At 46.0% G+C, this 24,034-nt stretch overlaps 1 protein-coding gene across 1 annotated transcript in view; it reads right to left on the bottom strand.

Moving 5' to 3' along the window:
* The window catches only part of NECAB2 (N-terminal EF-hand calcium binding protein 2), a 92,619-nt gene that overhangs the window by 36,614 nt on the left and 31,971 nt on the right, over nucleotides 1-24,034 (bottom strand). The window contains exon 3 of the mRNA XM_014942093.1: nucleotides 8,237-8,345. Coding sequence (XP_014797579.1) covers nucleotides 8,237-8,345 — 109 coding nt within the window. The remainder of the gene's footprint in view (nucleotides 1-8,236; nucleotides 8,346-24,034) is intronic.

The following is a 24,034-nucleotide window of genomic DNA, read 5'->3' as shown; positions in this document are numbered from 1 at the left end:
CCCGGAGGGCTGTGCTGCCATCCAGCGAGACTTGGACAGGCTGGGGGGCTGGGCAAAGAAGAACCTCATGAGGTTCAACAGGGAAAAGTGTAGGGTCCTGCACCTGGGGAAGAAAAATGTCAGGTACCAGTATAGGTTAGGGGTGGACCCGCTAGAGGCAACTACTGAAGAGAAAGATCTAGGGGTCCTGGTGGACAGTAAAATGACAATGAGTAAACAGTGTGCTCTTGTGGCCAGGAAGGCCAATGGTATCTTGGGTTGTATAGGGAAGAGTGTAGCCAGCAGGTCAAGGGAAGTCATTCTCCCCCTCTACTCTGCACTGGTGAGGCCACAACTGGAGTACTGTGTCCAGTTCTGGGCTCCCCAGTTCAAGAGGGACAGGGAACTACTGGAAAGAGTCCAGCGTAGGGCTACAAAGATGATTCAAGGATTGGAGCATCTCCCTTATGAGGAGAGACTGAGAGAGCTGGGACTCTTTAGTCTGGAGAAGAGAAGGCTGAGGGGAGACCTTATCAACGCCTACAAGTACCTCAAGGGAGGGTTGAAGGAGGAGGGAGCCAGACTCTTTTCAGCGGTTCCCACCGAGAGGACGAGGGGCAACGGGCACAAGTTGGAACATAAGAGGTTCCACTCAAATATGAGGAGAAACTTCTTCACGGTGAGGGTGGCAGAGCCCTGGAACAGGCTGCCCAGGGAGGTTGTGGAGTCCCCTTCCTTGGAGATTTTCAAAACCTGCCTGGATGCAGTCCTGAGTAACATGCTCTAGCTCTGGGCAATCCTGCTTCAGCAGGGGAGTTGGACTAGATGATCTCTATGGTCCCTTCCAACTCTAGAAATTCAGTGAAATTCAGTGAAATTAGTTTCTGTGCAGTTTTTCCAGCTTTGTGTTTCTCCCAATGACCTTCCCAGCGAGTGGTTTGTTTTAAAAGCCCTTTTTATTCAGTGAGCCTGCAATGTCCTGTAGCTCTATCAGCATTCAGCTGCTGAGCACCAGCTTTGGCACCAAGTATTTCTTCACTTAAAACAAAAGTAGGTCAGAGTATAGCATAAGTGACATGTCGGCACAGAGAAGAATAAGCTAGGACTCAAAAACCATCTTCCACATAAACAGAAAGAACAAAATCCACCAAATGCCCACACTCTCAAGAGCCAGAAATAAGAGCCAGACGTATAATTTTTGTGCAATCATTTTGTCCCTTTCAGAAGAGACAAGAACTGTCTCTTGAATCAGTTAATCAAAATCTCAGCTGATTATACCATCCGTAGTTTGTTTTTCAGAGCTAATTGAGAACATTCCATATTCAAAAATTAAGTTGGTTTCAACGGATGTATCCATCTCCATAGTGTGGTCTTTGGGCTCCCAGACAAATTCAGCAATCAATTGAATCAGGTTTGCAAATAGCCAAGATGAGGGACGGGGAGGGGGAAAGGAAAAAAATAATCATAATCATTTTTGTTCCTTGCCCAAGAAGTGGAAGTACTTTCTTTTCAAATTTGAGAGGGCTGGACTACAGAAAAAAAGCATGGGCGCTGCTAAAATCTCCATGCTCACATCTTTGGAGTCTCCTCCATCACCAAAGGACTCCAGACCTGATGTAGGTTGTGGGAAGGCAAAGCTCCTCATAGGGTATGCCTGGGGGGACTGTGGTATCCAAGCAAAGAGGTAACAACAGACCTTTTCCACCAGAGGAAAATAATCACTGGAGCAGAAGGACAGCAGGTGAAGGTACTGAAGGTGTCCAGGTCTGGAGCAGGTTCTGTGCTGGAAAGAGGGTGTTGAGAAACCCCATGTTCACTTGTGATGATGTTTCTGCCCAGGTTACCAGCTGGAGCACAAGGTGCAGCTTCAGCCTGCGCACATCAGGCTTCCTTGCAAGCTGTTCACTGCTTGCTGTTTGCTTGGGAACAGACTTCGAACTCCTTGGCCACTGACCCCACCAGAATGCCACATTGCTCTTAGACAAACGTCAGGAGTTTTCAGGGCTCAGAGTACCACTGAACCAGGGAGCTGCAGGGCTGCTACCAAGACATCTTCCTTTGGCTCCTCTCATGGAGAACAGCATCAGTCTGGATCCCCAGCTACACCAGCAGCACCTTGCCAGCATCTCCTCCCACTCTTTGGATGCTGATCACCATTGTAGAGCATCAAGCTGCATAGCCACAGGCACTGAGTCTTATGTGTTTGCACAGGGTCTAATGTAAGCAGATTTTACTCTCTGGGTGTCACTGCAATCAAGTAACGGAGAAACAAAATTAATCTGTACAGGAATCAGCCCAATTTTGAGAGTTTCTGGCTCTGCAAATTCCCCGATGATGTTTGCAGAGAAATCGGAGAAGAGCTGGGGGATGTTTCCTAACTGAATTAGAGGAGGAAGGGGCCTGGGGAGGCCAGGCAGGAGGAACACATGCTGCCATGCTCCCTCCCTCTCCTAGCACTGATGCTCCACATGCCTCCAGCACAAAACACACACCACAACCAGCAACTCAGAACTGCAGGAGGCAGCTTGCCCCTGCTTGTATTTCTCATTAATGCTGACACAATCTTAACAGCTTGTCCTGCACAATTAACTTGTCCCTCATTTGCTCTGCTTCCATCAACCTTAAGTAAGTGGCGCTCACAGCGGGGCCCTGAGGAGCAGCTGTCCCACTGTGCCAGCCCAGGGACAGACCCATCTCATCAGCTTTGTCAGGCAGCAGGTCGCCCCCACCAACAACAGCTCTGCCTTGGATTGTGGCTGTTTAAGCACCTTGCACAGGTCCAGGTACACCCAATCTGCCTGGGAAAGCCCCCCCAAAGCTCCCACCCTGTCCACACCAGCATCTCAGGGCTCTCGAAACCCTGGAGCTGAATCCATCAGTGGAAGCAGCATGGCTGGGCCAGCACAGTGCTCTCTGGGTTTCCCGCTTCTCAGCAGGACTAATTAGCACAGGTAGAGAAGCTCATCAGCATTGTTACCTGCTTCTGAGGTGGCCCTGCACAGCCATGTCTCCGTTAGCTCCGGGGCTCAACACAGCACTTGGGCTGGTAGCTGCCCTCCCTGTACCCCACAGCCCTGCACCCCAAAGCAACCCCAAACTACTCCAATTTATAATACAGCTCCCCATGGTATCTGGTCAGGGGAGGAACGTGGCTCCTTGTTTCCAAGGAGGAGGATATTCAGTATCCAAAGGCTGACATTTTCCCATCCATTCCCCATCCCAGCACAGCCCTGTGTAACCTCCACGAAGGGCGGGAGGCAACATGCTGCTGAAAAACCTGGTCGTCTTCAGTTTTCCATTCGTCACAATCCTCCAGCAAAAGTGACAGTCTGGGGAAGCTGTGAAGGCGTTCTAAGAAGAGACACCGCTTCTGCTAATTATCCTACATGCACACTCCAACCTTTTCTAGTGTTTGCCACTGGAGAGAAGAGCTCATTTGGGGGGAGGAGGGGATAAAGCAATTAAAAGAAGAGCTTTAAGCCTAGCAAAGAGATAACAAATGACAGAGCAGCAGAATGCTAATGCCATGTTCTTGGCTCCTTGTGAATGGACCTGTACAGCTCATTGGAGAGAAGTCCTGCTCCAGTGAGCAGATCTCTCCCTGAAGGATTGTCCTTTGCAGCTATGAAAAACGTACAAGATAGAAAAGGAACTTTTAAAATACTCTGCCAGGACTAAATTAGTTTGGCCAACAGCCACTCCTGACCTCTCCCTGATTTCAAAAGGACTGAGAGGGGCTCCTTCCTTCTGAGGGGATGCAGAGTGGGTGTCAACGCTGGTCCAGGGAGCGAGAGCAAGATGGGAACTGTGGGTCAGGCAAAGGAAGTTTCACCCAGTATCAGAGTAGCAGGGTGAAAGGTTTTCATCTGACCATCCATGATCCTAAAACTGGTTTGGCTTTCCATTTGCAACAACTTTTTCCTTTTAAAATTGATACATGTCATTAGAAAAGGTAGAAAAGTTGTAGATCATACTGCAAATATAACAGGAATTCCCAGGTGAACGTCAATCTAATGTTTTCTAAAGCCCTGTTCTGCCACTAAACCATATATATGTATTTTTAAATATGTGTGTCTACATATCATACACATAATTTGTGCAATTCCAGTAGCACTGATATTAATAGTAACATATCATTACCTCCCCATTAATCTTCAATCAGCTCCCCATAAAGCACTACTGAAACCTCCTGAAATAGCAGCTAAAACCAATAATGAAAAACTACCTAGCAACATCTTGCTTTTGCCTCCCGCCTCAGCTGGGAGGGAAGAAGGGCAGCCAGTGTGAGCAACAGAGAGAAGAACACCACTTGATCATTGTTTTTAAGCAACAGCAGGTTTACAAATATAATTTTGCCAAAAAAGGGGGGGATTTAAATATGTGACACATTTTGCATGTTCCTGCTGCCAGATGAAATAACCAGTGATGATGGGTCTTGCAACATGTCCTTGTACCCTGCCACGGATGGCAAGTTCTCTTATAGAGATACCAGATAATAAAACAGGTGTTTGGAGCCCACGCCCACCATTCCACATCATTAACTTCCTGGAGACACTTTCCAGGCAGCCAAGAAGAAAGAACGAACCTTGCTTATGCCCCTGGCCTATTTGGGGTATCTCAGTTCAGTTCAACATCCTCCTAACCACACCCTGCGGGCAACAAGGTGTTTTGTAGAGTGTGATTCCCAAGACAGAAACCCACCTCCCAGCCGCAGCACACCGCGACTGACACTCCACGCAGTGATTCCTTCATCATTAGCCAACCTCATCTTTCCACTCTTCTGCCCGATTTTTCTCCTTTCCACTGTCTTCCCAACTAAAGCAAGTCGAGAAACTGATACAGACATTCATTTTGTCTACTCCAGTAAGGCAGTTCCCTGCTCCTAAAAATACTCCAGGAAATCGAACCAACATTTTGCAATTTGGCTGGTAACAGCAATTACTAATAATCAGCAGGAACATAATTTTCTTCATTTTCTACTCTAGCTGTAATGTAATTTCAATAGCAAACTGTTTTGCACGCTAAACAAACATCATGAGCAATATGAGAAAACCAGAGATAAAAGGGAGTATCAAAAAACGGCTTTAAAAATAAGCAAACTTCTATCAAATGGCACATGATTGTTATTTAAACAGCCTTTTGGAAAGACAAAGTTAATATTGTTCCTTTTCCTCCTGTAAAATAGAAAACTGAAGGCTCCACTCCACTCTTCTTGCCCGATAGCAGCAGCACTTGGAACTACAACCCTAATTCTTGGGCATGCCAGAGGCTGGAGGCAGCATCCTTCCTGCCCGATTTACCTACAGACCTGCCAATTTCCTGTGTGGAGAAGAGAAGACAGGGCAAGGTGAAGAGTGCACACACAATTTGAAGGGCTGTACTAGTTGCAAGACTGCAGTCAACAAACTACTCGTTTCATAGTGAAAAGCACTTCTGCAGAAGGAAGCTTGTCTCTGAAACAGGTTTTCTGGAAACCCACAGCACTCTTGCAGATAAAAAATGAGGAATATTTTCTTCCCCCAACTTGATAAATTTGCTGTAGGTGTCTACGCTTTCCAAATCAATAAGCAAGTGCCAATTTCATACAAAGATTTAACTTGGAAGGGTGACCAACTCATTGCTTCTCCTTCCAGCCAAGAAAGACAGATGCTACAGTGCTCTGTGCAAGTATCGGTCCCTAACGGGTGTTGATGACTGAATCAAGCCATCTTGGCAGAAGAAAAATGCTACTGAATTGTGACAACTCTTGCCACACTCAGGAGCTGCTCAGCAAGACCCTGCTCACCAGCAGCGCTGTTGCATGACACTTAGAAGTAGCACATTTTCTCTCTGTCCATTTTAGAAGAAATCCCTTATTGAGGCTCGGGGCAAGCTGCAGACTCTGTACAATCCCCAAGTGAATGGACCTCAATCCAATTTCAAGAAGTCACATTTCAAGAAAGTCAGAAGAAACACCCACACTCTAACCCCCCATATACGTATATCTTGATTTAAATACCAGCTGTCTGCATCCTTTCAAAGGCCAGATGAACTTCGATAAGCTCAGGCAATGCTATAAATTATTTCATAAGAGAGACAGGTAAGCACCTGAGTCCCAGAGTCCATAGAGAGCCTACCCAGCAGCATCACCTGGAGTTCGATAAATAGACCCACAACGCATAAGGCAGCATCTAGTGTCCATTGAAAAGGAACCATTGAAAAGGATGGATCACTCTCAGCTAATTTTAGTAACAAGATCACTTAAGTTCCGTTGATTAATTATTCAGCAAATAGTATATTCCAAGCTGGTCTTTGGCATTTCTGACCTTAGAATAAACTTTGGGAAATGCACACATTGGAAAGATGGGATTTTGAGAAACCTCACATTTATTTTGCTTTCAGAACCATCTTCAGCAGCAGCCCCTGTACCAGGTTGATGAGCTTTATAAATATTCTGCTTTGATACAGCAGACTCTAGAACAGTTACTCTTTCCAGGGGATATTTTGGATGGGTGGCAAAGCATGCACCTCTCACATGGGCAAGACTCTATCTGCTCCCAGAAAGCTTTATAATTAACCAGCCCATTTTTTTTCAGGCACTTACTGCAAGACTTCTCATTTGAAATTGGAGTCTCTTTTCATCTGCTTTTTGGACAGATTTTTTCTCTCTAGAGATGTAAGAATCACACTAGAATATGACTCAAAGCTGGCTTTCTTTTATATTTCTAAACAGCCTAAGCCACTCAGGCTTTTGAAGAGGGGTTCCTCTTGGAAAGAGAAAACCCCACCTTAGGGCTGTGCCCTTTGAGCCAGTGCCCCGTGCTGTCACCAGCTGCAGGCAGAGAGGCTCCCACTGGAGCCTTGCAGACCACATGGCTTCATGTCGATCCCAAACGCCCCCAGTGCCAGAGACTTAGGGGGCTCACAGACACCTCAGACCCCACCGAAGGCAAAGGCAGTCAGAGGAGGCACTGAGGGAGAGACAGCAAATGGAGGCCGAGGCGCAGCTAATGAGTTTGTCACCTTAATTTGATAGCTGGACACAGCTTGCAAAAGCTTGATTCTCAGCAACTGTGGTCAGGTGGCACATTTAGTTTCAACTTTGATGTAACATCAAACAAAATCATGCCTAGAGCCTCCTCTGCCATCCTTTTCCCCCACTGCTATTGCAGCTGTGATGCTCGTATTGCTGGAGCGGGTCCAGAGAAGGGCAATGGAGCTGGTGAGGGGTCTGGAGCACAAGTCTTGTGAGGAGAGGCTGAGGGAGCTGGGGTTGTTCAGCCTGGAGAAAAGGGGGCTCAGGGGAGACCTCGCTGTCTCCAACTCCCTGAAAGGAGGGAGTAGCTGGGAGGGGTCGGTCTCTTCTCTCAAGGAACAGGCGATGGGAGAAGAGGAAATGGCCTCAAGTTGCACCAGGGGAGGATGGATATTACAAAAAATTTCTTCACCAAAAGGCTTCTCAAGCATTGGAATAGGCTGCCTAGGGAAGTGGTGCACCCACCATCCCTGGAGGTATTTTAAAGCCAGTCAGACATGGTGCTGAGGGACATGGTTCAGTGGTGGACTTGGCAGTGCTGGGTTAATGGTTGGACTTTATGATATTAAAGTCTCTTCTAACCATAATGATTCTATGATCTGTCCCCTTGCTCCTTGCCCAGGCTTTGTACAGACAGAAGTACAGCCACATCAGGTTGCTGGGGTGAGAACAGAGGCAAAGCATCATCAACAGCTGCTGCAGGGCTTGGGCTGGCCTCCATGCAGCTGAATTCCACCTCTACCCACTGCTAGAACGACCACTGCACCCGGGGATATTTTGGAGGGGAGGCAAAGCAGGCATGATCCAAGTGCAGGGGATAGAGAGAGATCACAAAGAGACAAGACCGCAAATTATTCCAGTTTTTTGTGTGTGAAATAGCTGGATAGGACAACGCATACAGAGATTCACACAGTCACCTTTTATATAGCACAGCGAAACTTTTAGATAAAGTAGAAAAGCTGAAGAGCCATTTAAAATACCCTCATGAGTCAGATGCCATAAAGATCAGGTTGCACTAAAGAAAATGGCCTCAAAAAAGCCACCAAGACAAAAGGAATCATAGTAGCCACCATGGTGAGACACAAACCAAGCAGAAATGGAGATTTTGCAAAGTTTTACAAAGTGAGTTGCACTCCTGCAGCCTCCACAATGCTTAGCTCTCCGCACCAGCATGCCGCTGCACATTAATGCAACGATCCAAAGGCTCTGTGAAACTGGGGAGTGTCAGCACAGGAAACTTACTTGGTGTTGTCAGAGTCAATGGTATGAAAGAGCTTCTCAAGTTCTTCTTCGTTGAGCGTCCCATCAGAGAAAAAGGCCTGGAACTCCTCCAGGGAGAGCTTCCCATCATCTGCAAAGAACAAAACAGCCACTGTTAGGGAACAGGCAAAACAAGGGGCACAACAACTGACAATCAAGAATTATATTCAGACCAAAAAGCATCTCCAAGTGCTTCTGCAGAACCCGCCCTCAACCAATGCAGTGCTCACTGGGTACAGGGTGGGACTGGCAGCACCAGCGGCAGGTGAAGCTGCATTGCTCCTGGGTATGGATGTTCTGGCTGTTAGCAAATAATTGGGCTATTAATCCAAAGCATGACTCAAGCCTAAAGAGGAAAGCCTGCAAGCTTCATCCTAAAACTGAATTACATTTAATAAATTATGGAGTATTTTGTCTATCCTATGTTCGAGTGATGCAGGGTGCTCATTAAGGAACATATAATAGACAGGCAAAGACCCAGGGGTGGAATTAATGGTAGACCCAGCAGTATCTTTTGCCATCTCCATCCAGCTGCATCTTCTCCAACACCGTGCATCTCCCAGCTCTGTGCAGAAATGCAAAATAGCAGCTACCAAACATAACAAGACATGTCTTGCTTCAGTTGTCAGCTGTTTAAACACACAAAGACAGTGTCACCTTAATGTTGTGCCTTTACTTCTAAAGGGACCTGATGACGCACAGAATCCATCTGCCTGGCCATACGGGCTTTACAGCTTGCTGGCTGACTTCTGGCAAACCTACCGGTATGCGAAGGAGTCACGAGACAGAGGTTTAATAATGTTCTCCTGGGCACCTAGAGAGGAATTTGCAGTAATTTCAACAGCAAGGTCCAAGCTCATCCTTGAACGATTCTTTTGATACCAGCTCTGGCCAGAACCTTACGGGCACTTTAGCTGCCTCACCTCCGGCTGTACGAAGTGGCCCTGCAGATACTCAGTGCCCGGGGGAAAGCTAACATACAGCTTTGAAAACACTTTGTATATTGTTTTACAAATTGGCCCCAGCATTAATTTAAAACTAGGCTTAGTACAGCTAATTTAAATGACCAGGAAAGAAAAAAAGGATCAAATCCATGTATGAGGCCACATAAGGTAGACTTCTTTGCTGACAGGACAAAAGTTTACACTTAACTGTTAAATCTGGAGCTTTTTTCTGTATGCTGTGGACAGGTACAGAACATCTTTGAGGCCACAGCTGGAAGTGAGAAGGTCTGGAGAAAGCTCCTATGAAGTTCAGCAATAAAGCAATGGGAGAGAGACAAAAGAAACTTTAATCTACCTCAAGTTCCTTGTTCAAGCCGCTGACACTGGGCTCTGGTATGCAGCAATGCCTAGGGAGGAGTAACTACCCCAGGTCATGTACTATTTAGAGTTTCTCCATTCATATCCACAGAAGATTCATACACTGAAAATGCTGCCTACTTTGCAGTAGGAGAATGTATCATTTATTATTTAATCAAATCAACTATAAACCCTGTTGCTTCTCTTTCAGGAAATGATGCTAGAGGACAAAATTAGCCAACTTACCACATACATATCAATATTTCTTCCCCAAACTAAATAAGTCTGCTTCTTCTAAAACATACCTGCATTGCCAAATGCTAACCCAGTTTGCCTTGCCTGACACAGACAAATTTAGACCAGTGATAAATTAAGCCCAAGATACTTATTTAATTGGCAATTATGAAAGGAACACAGCAGGAGAACAAAATCCACAGTGAAAAGGGTATCATTTTCCACAGCACCACAATGGTTATAGAGAGTGCCCAGCTGCCTAGATTGTTTTTCTGCATTCCTTCCCGAGAACGTGACCTCTTTGCAGCAGGCAGGGTGCAGAATACCAATGCACAACTCAGAGGAAGGGTCCCAGGTTTGCTTTCTGTTTCTGATTACAGAACACTAAAGCATCTGTACTTCAGCAAGTGCATATTGCTTGAAGCATCCCACCAGTGTCACCTGGAAGCTAATCCTGGGGGGTTAATAAAGGCTATGCCCAGAGCAAGAGTCCCATCGACACCATCCAGCTCCACCTATGCATAGTGCCCAACTGGATGAGAAGCTGCCCCCACAGTGCTCTTATTTATGCTGTATCCTAGCCAAGATCAAGATGTGGCTTATTCTGATTCTGACGGACAATGAATACGTCTCCAAGCATCAAGACCAAAAGAATAATAGCATTTCTGTCTCACGAGGGCCAAACAGTTCTTTATATATGGTACACTTTTCCTGTAAACTGTGAACTAGTGGTTCTTCACCTTAAAATTGTCCTTCCATACAGAGGGCAGGCAGAATTAAATTGCCAGGAAAGTCACATAAATCAACTTACTGGGAAAAAGAAACTGTAAAAGCAAGTGATGTTTTTTCAGGAGAGTACTTTAATCTAAATTTACAGTGACCACCACTGAAATGCACAAAGTGTTTCTAAGTTTAAGGAAGAAGTCTTTTTCTTTTACCTAGTTTCTATCTTATATATTTTGCTGCAGCCTCTGAAATGCTGGTGTTTAAAATCTGTGCCAAAATGCTACTCTGACTCCTATCTGGCAGCCCCCGGAGTCACAGATGAGAACAGGTACCAACACATGCCAAATTTTGCTGGCATTTAGCAGCCCGAAATAGTACAGAATGAGTGAAGGATCTAGAGGGAGGAGGAGATGACAGTAAATTTTATTCCATTTTTGGTTTTTTTTTTTGAGACCCCACAGAACTGGTTGGGCCCTGGCAGGAATTTGACTAGAAGTACAAATTTCACTCATAAACAGTGCTGAAGACTTTCATCCTGCAAATAACGGCATAAAGTACCAGCCAGCTTAAAGATGATCATTATTTAATACAAGCTGGAATACTTGTCTGCAAGCACACACAAGCAAAAGCCTTCCAGAGTAACAAGATAATCCTTGAGCTGCATATCTATAATTGTGAAACAGCCTGAAAGCCACAGGTTGCTCAAGCCCAGTAGGCAAGGAAGTCCTGGGGGAACTCAGGCGATAAGAGGAAGCAGACTGGGCTGGGATTTGACAGTTAAAATCAAACTGGTAGAAAATCCTGGGCAAGGAGGATTGACCACAAACACTATTGACACCAGGTCTACCTGCCGGCAGGTGCTGTGATAAGAGCTGATGGAGCTGCTGTGCCCCAGGAGCAGCCTTATCAGGAAAGTCACAGAAAAGCAAGCTTTTCCTGAAAGCAGAAGTGTCTGTGCTCACCGAAGAACGGATAAGACTTCCAGAAACCTGCTTTTTGCTGAAAACTCCCAGGATCAAGAGATACAACTTCTCCAAATGAACTGTCAGGCATCATACCAGAGTGGCAGCATCAATCATATGGTTCGACCTCACCCATGCCATGCTCTGTAGGTGTTTGTCTGGGGACACTTCAGTCCTAAGTAGCTATTTTTGATAGGAAGGGTAACAGGAAAATTGAGTTTCCACACCAAATCTCACTAAACAAAGTTTCCAGCAGTTTTAAAATCTAGAGAAGTCTTTGTGACTTTTTCATCTAGATGACCTCACTAAAGGCAAGCAACCCCCCATTCCCTGTAAACCTGAACACCAAAGCTGGCAGCGAGGACAAATGCCATCAACTAAAAATCACCTACATTGGCATTGATCAGCTGAGAAAAGAGATAATCAGGCTGCAGCTATTTCATCATCATTTTTTCCTAAGAATTTTCATTTTACTCTAACTTTTCAAAATAACTCAATCACAGGCAAAGACCAAAGCAAATTACCCACGAAACAGAATTATCAAAGTTAAAATTAACCAAAGAGAGAAGGATATAACGGAGAACATGAGAAAGCCCCAAATGGGATTTTATTATTGCTCCATTTGCCATCATGAAAATCTGAGGAGTCTAGAAGTGACTTCTACACCTTCTAACTCACACAATCAGGCTGTTCTCAACTGCTAATGCAGCCAGAGGAAAAATCAAACTAACATCCTAAATCTTCTAAAATATAGGAAATCTGATGGCAGAGTTTTTGGAAATTCACTTAACAACACAAATAGCTAAAAGCATCTACAAAATAAGGTCACAGTTCTGAGCCTGAGTTTGCTAAATCCACTTCCAATTACATCAGGCTGAGACTGCTCATATATTTTCTAGCTATATTACAAATATATTTAATTACTTATTTTTATTACTCTGTGAGTCCTAAAATGCTTTAAGCCCCGCTTAGTGTGCAATCACCAGCAGAGCTACAGGTAAGCAAATTGCATTTTATTGTGGCCTGTGAATAAAATGACGACTGCATCTTTTTCTTTCTTAGGAATGTGTGTGCAGATACAAAAGCCAGTGAGAACATGGATGGGCTTGTACCCTGGACCATTTATCCAGCTTTCTCAGAAGTCAGTGAGAACAACTTCATTCATTTAAATGAAGCTAGATATAGACTTGAGTTTCCTGACAGTCCTGGGCTTTCAGGAAAAATTACCTCCAGGTCCACAGATGTGATCTGTGATGGATCTGAAAGATGCAGATTGGACACTAAATCATGGAATCAGGGAATTGTCAGAGTTGGAAGGACCTCTAGACATCATCCAGTCCAACTCCCCTGCCAAAGCAGGGTTGCCCAGAGCATGTCCCTCAGGCAGGGCTTGAAGATCTCCAGAGAAGGGGACTCCACACCCTCCCTGGGCAGCCTGTGCCAGGGCTCTGCCACCCTCACCCCAAAAAAGTTATTCTTCAGATTTGAATGGAACTTCCCATGGTCCAGCTTGTGCTCATTGCCCCTCGTTCTCTCACTGGGAACCACTGAAAAGAGTCCGGCTCCATCTTCTCTCCACCCACCCTTTAGAGACTTGTCAGCATTAAGAAGGTCTACCCTCAGCCTTCTCTTCTCCAGACTAAAGAGCCCCAGCTCTCTCAGCCTTTCCTCAGAAGGTAGATGCTCCAATCCTTCAATCGTCTCTGTTGCCCTTCACTGGACTCTCTCCAGCAGTTCCCTGTCTCTCTTGAACTGGGGAGCCCAGAACTGGACGCAGGATTCCAGTTGTGGCCTCACCAGTGCAGAGCAGAGGGGGAGAGTGACCTCCCTTTACCTACTGGCCACACTCTTCCCTTTGCAGCCCAGGATCCCATTGGCCTCTTCATGACAAGGGCACATTGCTGGTCTCAAATGTGAGACCTCAAAATATCCCTCTTAGCAGTGTTTTTAAGCTGCAAAACCTGCCAGGGTGTTCTCCATATTCAGACAAACAGCTGGATGTTCTCCATATTCAGGCACCAATGGGGCTGTCCTGGGCAGGTGGTCTAATACTTATTGCCCCGTTTCCCTATGCTGTGGCTAACACAGATACTCCAGGAGGTACTGGGAACTGTGTCCTAAGAATCGACTGCAAGGGGAAGTCATACTGAACAAATGAAAGGATAGGCTCCTAAGCCTGGAGAAAGCTGTTTCACCTGCCATTTTCAGAAGGATTCAGTGTTGGTTTTTAGACCATTCATTTTTACCTAGATGCTCTCCTGATGAGTGCCTTGATGTCCTCCAGTGTCTTAATCTGTGGCTTTGGGGAGGCTATTGGAGGACCCCCGGTCAGGCTGAGTTGCCACTCTCATGGGAAGCTCCTGGGCCACATCCCCTGCATCACCGAATGTTGGGACTGCACCTCGCACGGCATCACACAACCTTTCTGCTGGCTGAGGACACGGTGCATTTACCACAGCCCCTGACTTGCTCCCAAGTCATCTACAGCTCCTCTGCAGCCAGCTGAAAATTATCCCCCCACTTTGACTCCAGTACCCCAGTGTTATTATGGGAGCAATTGAATTTAGTCAGAAGCTGGCCTGGTGATTCACCTCCAGCTTTGGCTGAAGCTGTGAAGCCACAGGAGCTCTGGTGGAGAAGCACGGCCCACATTTCAGTGGCTCTTTATAAGGACGGTGCCATCGCAACTGGAACCGAGCCCCTGCAAACATTGTTGCTAATCAGATGTAACACACATCTTAAAAGGAAATTACTACAATTATAGTAATTTTCTAGTGAAAGGAATTTAAGGAATGACTACAAAATCACCTGTTTTTTGAAAGGTAACTAGCGCCCAGCCTAGATGTTTTCACAAGGGTTGGTACCACGCAAAGCCATGCTCACAGATAACCTGAGAGACAGATTGATGTTTCCATCACAGATGATAATCTTTGTTTGAAACACTCCCATGAGCTTCCTAATGCTGCTGGGATTGCTGGTTGATGCTGGCATGGGAATGCATTGGCTGGCACAGAAGAAGCCACAGTTTCCCATACAGAAAAAGCCAGGGACTAAACTTCAGAAGCTGGGGTTTGGCCTACTCAACTCATCGGTAAACACTTGATAAATGTTTTTCTTCTTGCCATTGATACTGTATCAAGGTAGTGTCTCCTGTCTTCTGCCAGTGACCTCACCACAGCTCCCACAAGTATAACCGGCAGTGCTCCTCGCTCCGGAGCAGGCTGCCACATCCAGCTCTACTTTCAGCATCACGATTTTCTTTTTGCCATGTGTTGCCACAAACCTTTGCGATTTTTTTGGAATTTTTTCAGGACATCTTTTCTTTCTACACTCAGACAAGGCCTTATAGAGTCATAAGTTACACATAACAAATGAAAAACTATCTCTTAAGCCAGCCAATGCCCCTCCCTAGTCATTTAGCCCAGTAATAAAGATCAGCTCTTCTTCAGTAATTTGAACGTACTTCTCTCTATATCAAAGCACTGAGTTCATAAAAAAAAATATGTAAGTCAGTTTTGGTCTTTTTCTTTCTGCTCTGCAGCAGATGATGCAGTTTTGTGGCAGGACTGGAACTGGGGCGTATTCAAAATCTGTCACGTGCACTGATACAGCAGTACTGAGGCTCCTTTTGTGCCAGCTTTAACCTTTTAATTTCCATTAAAAAGGGGGGAAAAGCTACTTTCATTTCAAAATAACCACATCAGCCAGCATAAGATTTTGAGGAAAGAGTTAAAGCCTGTTTCTTGTCTAGGATGGTGAGTATGCATGTACCAAGCAGAGGATGGCTGGCAATCTTCCCTGTAGGACTCGGCCTGGGGAAGAGTGGGGATTTCCATTGCAGTCAGAAACCTGCACCTCTTTCTCACCAGAAACAGCCTGAGCATCCAGCAATGTCCATTAACATGCCAGAATTTTCACCAAGCTGCTCAGATCTTATCTTCAAATCATTTGTCATTGTAGAATTAGAAATTATTTTGAAATTATTTTTAATAGTGGCTATCGATGGATATCAAATGTAGGCTGGTAGGCAGGGAGACATGCAGGAGTGATGCAGCACATTTTCTCCCACTGTCTTTTGTGAAAACTCTACTTTTTTTTTCCATTTCCCAGATAATCCTTACCCTGCTGCAATGAAGTGATTTAAATGTGTTTTTTTCTGTACTTGCCCAATATATTGACTTCAGATGTTTTAGCATAGCTATTTAGGGATGTCTTCCAAAGAAATTCCCAATCTTTTACAATCTAAATGCTGGGATCAGACTTTCCCAACATGCAAATAGCCTGTCCAGGTTCAATGCAATCGCTGCTTAATAGAGGCTATATCAAAAGTTACCCAAACATTTAGAAGAGGATCCAGACAGAGATACCAGCAGTCCACAAAGCTTTCTTAATTCACCATTTTAGTATGGAAAACCTGTTTCAGTTTCCCTCTCACTAACTAAACTTATTTTCTTTCCATTTAAAAAGAAAATGAATGTCAACAGCTGACTTCAACATACTTGCTTCACATCTGTAGCAGCACAAGAAAAGACTGAGTCAGCCCCTCCACATGCTGCTGCTCTGTAATAATTTATGAAAACCTCAGGTGATCTGGGCCCCAGGACACTTTGTACATGGACATGTTAGTCTAGCTCAGTGCAGACTAATGGAAAATCATTCCAGAAAAGAAACCATGGCTGGCAGTAAGGGACCTCCTGGTAAATAGTTCACGTGAAGAGGCAGTACCCGACCTCTCAACACCTGCCTTTGGGCTCCAGTCTGTGCAGTGGGAGGCCGGAGGGGAGGCAGCCTGGAGAGACATGCACCAAGGATATTTACTGGTCAGTGTGGTAGCACACAGGAGACCTAAATACCATAAATATATGGCATATAATAAATAAATAAATGGAAAGAGATTGGTGACCTACCTTATCCCACCCTCCCCCACCCCCCCATGGAGGACATCTCCATTTCACAGAATCGCAGAATCTTGATGGTTGGAAGGGACCTTTGAGATCATCGAGTCCAAACATAAAAAAAAACACAACAAAACAAAACCAAAAAACAAACACACAACACCAAAACAAGAAAAAAACAACACCCCATCACCACAACAATCACTACACCCAAGAATCTCAGGCACTAGAGCATGCCCTGAAGTGCCATGTCTACACGTTTCTTAAGTACCTGCACGGTTGGTGACTCTACCACCTCCCAGGGCAGGACGTTCCAGTGCCTGACCACTCTCTCAGTAAAGTCATTCTTCCCAATATCTCATCTAAACCTTCCTTGCCCCAACTTCAGACCATTTCCTCTGGTTCTGTCATTATTCCCTTGGCAGAAGAGACCAACACCCATCTCTCTACAACCTCCTTTCAGGGAGTTCTGGAGGATAATGAGGTCTCCTCTTCTCCAAACTAAGCATGCCCAGTTCCCTCAGCCTCTCCTCGTAGGACTTGTTCTCCAGACCCCTCACCAGCTTGGTGGCTCTCCTCTGGACATGCTCCAGCACTTCAATGTCCTTCTTGTAGTGAGAGGCCCAGAACGGAACAAAGTACTCACGTTTCCAAGCTGTTGCAGCCACCAGCAGACCCAGCTTAGCTCCTTAAAGTTATTTTTCATCTTAGCTGCCCTCAGCCTGTCTGCGCGCTATTAAATGGCTGGCTGACTTTGAACAACCAGAGCTTTTTAGCACCTTTGATTTATTTGCCCATTCAAACCATTTCCCCTGCAAGTTACACAAGCACAAGCCACATCAGCAAAGCAGCAGATTCCTGTGCAGAGCTTGCAGCCTCCTGACCCAAACAGCCCAATTCTCTCTCCCAAAGGCTTTGATTCTCCATGTAGTCAAATATCTGCCTAGGTCTCTCCAGCATTACTCAGTCCCATCTTTCTCTGTTGTGCCGAACATTGTCTTTTTTCTCCATTAATGTGCCTTCAGCATCTTCCCTCCTTCTTGTTCTTTTCGGACTTGAGTTTTGGATGCAGTTGTACAAAACTAGGATTTCTGTTTAAGAGAAGACTGTATGGAGTGGCTGAAACATCATCAACCTTTGATCCCTATCACTTGATCCCCAAAATTTCTGTTTATTGCCCAGGCAGCAACACCCAGTTGCATTTCAAAAACACCAGCAACCTCTCGACTACCAAACCCCCGATCAAAGCACACAAGCTACTGACAGCCTCTATAAACATTTGATCTAAAGGGGAAATAAAACACAAAGACAGCACAGCTTGTTGTTAATACAGGACCACTTAGTGCTCCAGTGATCTCAAAGCTGTAAATCCTGACTTCAAAACTTCCTCCTTCCATTTAAGGCAAAATTGTCCCATGGAGACCTTGCTTAAAGAGAACATAACCTGCCTCCTACAGTGCCCTAAAAACAACTATGCTGCACAGGAAGTGCTACAAACCATGAAAAACACACTAAAATATGTAGTGGAAGAAAAACTGATATTTGGATATGTATATTAGAATATTCACTAGTATAGCTTCTATTTTCCTATGTAACAAATAGTTAATTTCTATGCACCAGCAAAACATAGTGTTATATATAATTCCCTGCAAGGTTAAGTGTTTCTTTGTACAACAGAGGTGGCCTGGGAATCACAGAGCTTTTCATCCAATACTGAGCTCTGTCACCATCAGAGCAGAACAGTGAATTTATTTGGGAGAGTTTTTTGCACTTCCCCCCACCCACATCAAAAGCTACACACGTGTTCAGGCTGCTGCAAGGCTCTTACTCTTGCCACACCATGGGCCTCCTCCACATGCATCACACTGGATACGCTGAAAGGCAGAAAGCTCGGGGTGATGGATAGAGATGGAAAACTATGGCAGCACTCAGCATGTTCTCCTTCAGGTCTCCTACAACAAGAAGATGGGGCCCTGAGGGAGCTCATGGATTCCTTCACCTTAGCTGAACAAAAACCCTCTGAGAAGCTACCATGGGTGACCATGCAGAGTCCCTTCTATCCAGATCCCACACACACACCAGTGCCTGACCTCCTGCCATGTGTGGCAGCAAAAAGGGAAACCTGGGTTCCTCTGTAAGGAAGTCAAAACTTCACTTCTGAAACTTATCAGTAGGTCACTTCATTTCCACCTCTGTGAAGGCAGCCAAAAGCTCCATTTTGCTGAAAAACAGACTCTTGAGTTCAGCTCCCTCCTGCACCCAGCCAGACTGGGAGAACATGACTGATAATCTTGGGAGATTGCTGGAGCAGCCACAGCATGGGCACAAAAGCTCCAAAAGCGCTGTTGGATGTACTCTGCATCCCACCAGATTTAGGGAACAGCTCAAGGATGAGGAGCCCCAGAGCTCTGTGCATTGACCCGTATCAAAGTGACCCGCTTGGTGGATGAAGGAAAGGCTGTGGATGTTGTTTACCTGGACTTTAGCAAGGCCTTCAATATAGTGTCCCACAGTATCCTCCTGGAGAAACTGGCTGCTCATGGCTTAGATGGGTATACTCTCCACTGGGTTAAAAACTGGCTGGAGGGCTGGGGCCAGAGAGCGGTGGTGAATGGAGTCAAATCCAGTTGGCGGCCAGTCACAAGTGGTGTCCCACAGGGCTTGGTACTGGGGCCGGCCAAGTTCAGTGGGAGTGTCGACCTGCTGGAGGGTAGAAAGGTCTTGCAGAGGGATCTGGACAGGCTGGATCAATGGGCTGAGACCAAGGGAATGAGTTTCAATAAGACCAAGTGCTGGGTCCTGCCCTTGGGTCACAACAACCCCAGGCAGCGCTACAGGCTGGGGGCAGAGTGGCTGGAGCTGCCTGGCAGAAAAGGACCTGGGGGTGTTGGTCAACTGTCGGCTGAACATGAGCCAGCAGTGTGCCCAGGTGGCCAAGAAGGCCAACAGCATCCTGGCCTATGTCAGGAACAGTGTAGTGAGTAGGACCCGAGAGGTGATCATTCCCCTGTACTGGGCACTGGTGAGACCCCACCTTGAGGGCTGTGTCCAGTTTTGGGCCCCTCAACACAAAAAAGACATTGAGGTGCTGGAGCAGGTCCAGAGAAGGGCAACGAAGCTGGTGAAGGTTCTGGAGCACAAGTCTTGTGAGGAGAGGCTGAGGGAGCTGGGGGTGTTCAGCCTGGAGAAGAGGAGGCTGAGGGGAGACCTTCTCGCTCTCTCCAACTCCCTGAAAGGAGGGTGTAGAGAGGCGGGGATAGGTCTCTTCTCCCAAGTTACAGGTGATGGGACAAGAGAAAATGGCCTCAAGTTGCACCATGGGAGGTTCAGGTTGGAATGGGCTGCCCGGGAAAGTGGTTGAGGTACCATCCCTGGAGATACTCAAAAGATGAGTTGACATGGTGCTTGGGAATATGGCTTAGTGTTGGGGTTTTTTTGTTTGTTTGTTTATTATGGTTGGACAAGATGATCTTAAAGGTCCCTTTCAACCTAGGCGATTCTGTGATTCTGTGAGACCAGCAGCAAATCCAGACCATGGAGCTCACCCAGCACTCAGCCTCCTTAGACAGCTGCAGCAGATGCTTTGCCAAAGACTGAGGTGAACAGGAAAGAGAGAAGGAATAAAATTTTAGATAGCAGGTTCTTTGTCTTCAGTAAATTACTTGGGGGAAAACTATCACTTACTGACAGTAACTTCTCACACATTCCTAAAACACATCACAGTCCGTACAGGGCCCTCTCACTCCCAAAAGAGTAGCAAAACAGCTGATGAAGGAGGGGAGAGGACCATGTAAACTATGCAGTAGAGCAGACGATAGCAGAGCCCAGCCAGTAGCAAGCTTTCCCAACAAGTGTGCACATAGCGATTTCTCCTAGACTATGAATTAAAGAATAAAGCCAGGTATGACTTAGAAAATGTAGCCTGACTGACCACAAAGAGGGGCCTGCAACCCCTGCAGAGCTACGATAAGGGACAAGACAAGAAGGCAGGCATGTAGGGAGTAATACTGAGACCAGGACAATGTTATCTTATCTCTGACAAATGGAGGGCCCAAAGGTATGTTAATGAATTACTGGAAGGATGTCTTGAAGCAGTAAAACAGTCATGTCAACCTTGCTGGGAGATAGGGGATTCAAAGAAGGAACCCAGCTGTCTTGAGAAGTCGATCATCCCAAAAGGTGAAAAGTGCACAGGGAGGAAGACATACGGCCTTCATCCCGAGACCCCGGCCCACGACCACCAGGAAGCACTGCGCATGAGCAACTGGGAGGAGTTAAAGGCGGAGACTCATTATAATAAAGACTGCCCTTTCGGGGACAGGTTATGAATATGTATAGGCGCCTTATGAATAGGGAATACTTCATTGTATAAATTCAAGAGAAATGTCTCAGGTGGCACACACATTTGGAGGAGTGATCCCCTGTGCGTCCAGCACTGCAATAAAGGATACCTGCTTAATAGTCATCCCGGCTATTGCGTCCTGATTTCGTCTTTCACGGCATCAACTACAATATTGACCAAATTTGGGTGTTATTTTACTGTAAAAGCAAGAAAGATCTTGGCATCATAATGGCCTCCTCTGACAAATGAACATCCCTGCTTCAGAGTGGGGACACCTCAGAAAACAGATTTAGAAAGGCAAGGTATGTAATTTTGCACTGTGCCCCAGCTAGTAATGTGTTAGCTGAAACATTAGGGAACCATCAGCTCCAGACAGACTGCCAGCACAGAAGTTTTCAAACTTGATCATTAAACTTTGGCAGAAACATCAAAAAAATTGAGCCTGGGATGATATATCAGGAAGTTTCAATCAACCCGAAGCAGAGGCCAGTGCTACCAACTCCAATACACCCCAGCTCTGCAACAACCTATTAAATCGAGATTTCATGGAAAGCTGAGAAACAGGCACCAAAAATCCCTAATCCCCTCTGCTCCTCATTAAGCAGCCATTTGCACTTGCTTTCTCCTCTCTAAGGTGCAGATGAATATTTCAGAGAATCAGGGTAGGGTTTACACTGTTTTCAGCTCATTACACCCAGCCGAAAAAAAGGGAAGAGGCAACTGTTTCAGCTCCTGCCCTTCACCAGGAAGCAGAGGGCTAAGACAGTTAAAAAAAATTTGCTGTAAATGCAGCTAGAACATTTTATTTGATTTCCTGGTCTATGACAGCAGAAATTGCATGTCAACGTAACCAAAGCCAGCCCCAGCCCCAGGGTGCCACAGTAGCACCGGGTCCCCATGTGTGGGTCTCCCTGTGTCAGGAATGAGCCACCCAGCAATGGGCAAGGGTGAAACCTCACCTGGTTTCTGCCAATGGCAGCAGTTACACCATGGCTTTGCTTCCTCCTTGTAAAATAAGCATTATTCTGTGCTCAGTAAACCACACAGTGGATGAAGAGCGCAGCTATAAATGACCTTCTACTACCACTGATAAGTGGCATCGCACTGTGGTAGCCACTGGAGTTGTTGACTGTTAACAAATTAGCAGCAAATTACCACAGATTAGCGAGCTACAAACTCATGACTTTCTGCAATCGCATGAAACAATATCCAGATTGCATTGGCAGCATCAACAGTTTTCCATTCAGCTAACAAGCTGTGCAGAGATGAAGACAGCAAATTAAACTAACTCGAAGAGCAGATACCTCATTTGCATTCTCAGAAGGCAGAAAAAGTTACCCTACTGCATTAGCATTTGCAGCATATAGGATATTCACATCCTTGTGCCAGGGCTTACAAGAAGTTATTTGAATGGCAAATCAGAACCTGCATAATTAATAACTTTCTTCTTCTTCCTCTTAACTCCTGGACTGTGAAGTCCAGACATAAGCCTACCGTGCTGATCTCTCACAACATGAACATTTCATTTCTTGAAACTCAATGGTCTCAAAATTCCTGTTGAAGAGATTTCAGGCTCTGAATGAAACTACTGCTGATGGTCCCTGTCTAAAAAATTCCTTTGCCAATAGTTGAGTCTCCTCCAGAAACTTCTTTTTTGGGCTAATCTTTGCTGCAGGACCCAGCACAAGAGAGAGCCAGAGCGGTCCCTCCCCACGGGACGCTGCTGCAGGTCTCCAGCACCGCCCATCCTAGCTCCCTGCAGGTTGCACAGGGAGAGCAGCCAAGCAAAGCCTCACTGAATCCAGCCCATTTGCTCTTAATTTTATGCTCCCACTTAATAAACTTCTGCTTTTCTCCTTTATTTCACAGAAAAACATAAGCTTATGATCAGTGTCTCCAGCTATTTGTCCAGGGCAGGATGGGTGTCTCAGCCCTGTTAGAGATATTTAACATCTCTAAAGCAAACAATGCAGATCTTTGAGCAGACCATGAGCAACACAGAAGCAGACCAGTCCTGCAGGGAAGGTGCATATGCTCTAAAAAGATCATAGAATGATAGAATCATATGGGATTGGAAGGGACCTCTGGAGATCATCTAGTCCAACCCTCCCGCTGGAGTGGGTCTACCTACAACACGTTGCACAGGAACTTGTCCAGGTGGGTTTTGAATGTCTCCAGAGAAGGTGACTCCACCACCTCTCTGGGCAGCCTCTTCCAGTGCTCTACCACTCTCACAGTAAAGAAGTTCCTTCTCATGTTTAGGTGGAAATTCTTATACTCAAATTTGTGCCCATTTCCTCTTGTCCTGTCACTGGGCACCACTGAGAAAAGACCAGCCCCGCCGTCCTTCTGACACCCTCAACTATTTGTACGCATTAATTAGATCTCCCCTAAGCCTTCTCTTCTCAAGACTAAAAAGACCCAAGTCCCTCAGCCTCTCCTCATAGGAGAGATGCTCCAGGCCCTTAATCATCTTTGTGGCCCTTTGCTGTACCCTCTCCAGCAGTTCTCTGTCCTTCTTGAACTGGGGAGCCCAGAATAGTACACCAGATGGGGCCTCCCCAGGGCAGAGCAGAGGGGCAGGATGACCTCCCTCCACCTGCTGGTCACACTCTTCCTGATGCACCCCAGGATGCCATTGGCCTTCTTGGCCACAAGGGCACATTGCTGGCCCATGGTCATCCTGCTGTCCACAAGAACTCCCAAATCTTTTTCCTCAGAGGTGCTCTCCAGCAGGTCAGCCTCCAACCTGTACTGGTGTAGGGGGGTGCAGCACCCTACAGTTGCCCTTGTTAAATTTCATTAGGTTTCTCTTGGCCCAACTCTCCAGCCCGTCCAGGTCTCGCTGTACGGCCGCACAGCCTTCTGGGGTGTCGGCCACCCCTCCTAGTTTTGTGTCATCAGCAAACTTGCTGAGGGTACATTCCATCCCTTCATCCAGGTCACTGATGAATATATTGAAGAGGACTGGACCCAGTACTGACCCCTGGGGAACACCACTTGTTACAGACTTCCAGCTGGATTCTGTGCCCCTAATCACAACCCTCTGGGTTCTGTCTTTCAGCCAGTTTTCAGTCCACTTAACTGTCCATTCTTCTAACCCACACTTCCTAAGCTTAGCTATGAGGATGCTGTGGGAGACTGTGTCAAAAACCTTGCTGAAGTCAAGGTAGACAACATCCACCGCCCTCTTCTCATCTATCCAACCAGTCATGACATCATAGAAAGCTATCAGGTTAGTCAGACATGACTTCGTAAATCCATGTTGACTACTTCTGATAGCTTTTTTTTCCTCCATATGCTCTGAGGTGATACCCAGG

This window comes from Calidris pugnax, unplaced genomic scaffold (assembly GCF_001431845.1).
Source record: "Calidris pugnax isolate Ruff unplaced genomic scaffold, ASM143184v1 scaffold28, whole genome shotgun sequence".
In the NCBI taxonomy this organism is placed as follows: domain Eukaryota; kingdom Metazoa; phylum Chordata; class Aves; order Charadriiformes; family Scolopacidae; genus Calidris; species Calidris pugnax.
The sequence above is the reverse complement of the archived record's forward strand: the minus strand, read 5'-3'. Positions and strand labels throughout refer to the sequence as shown.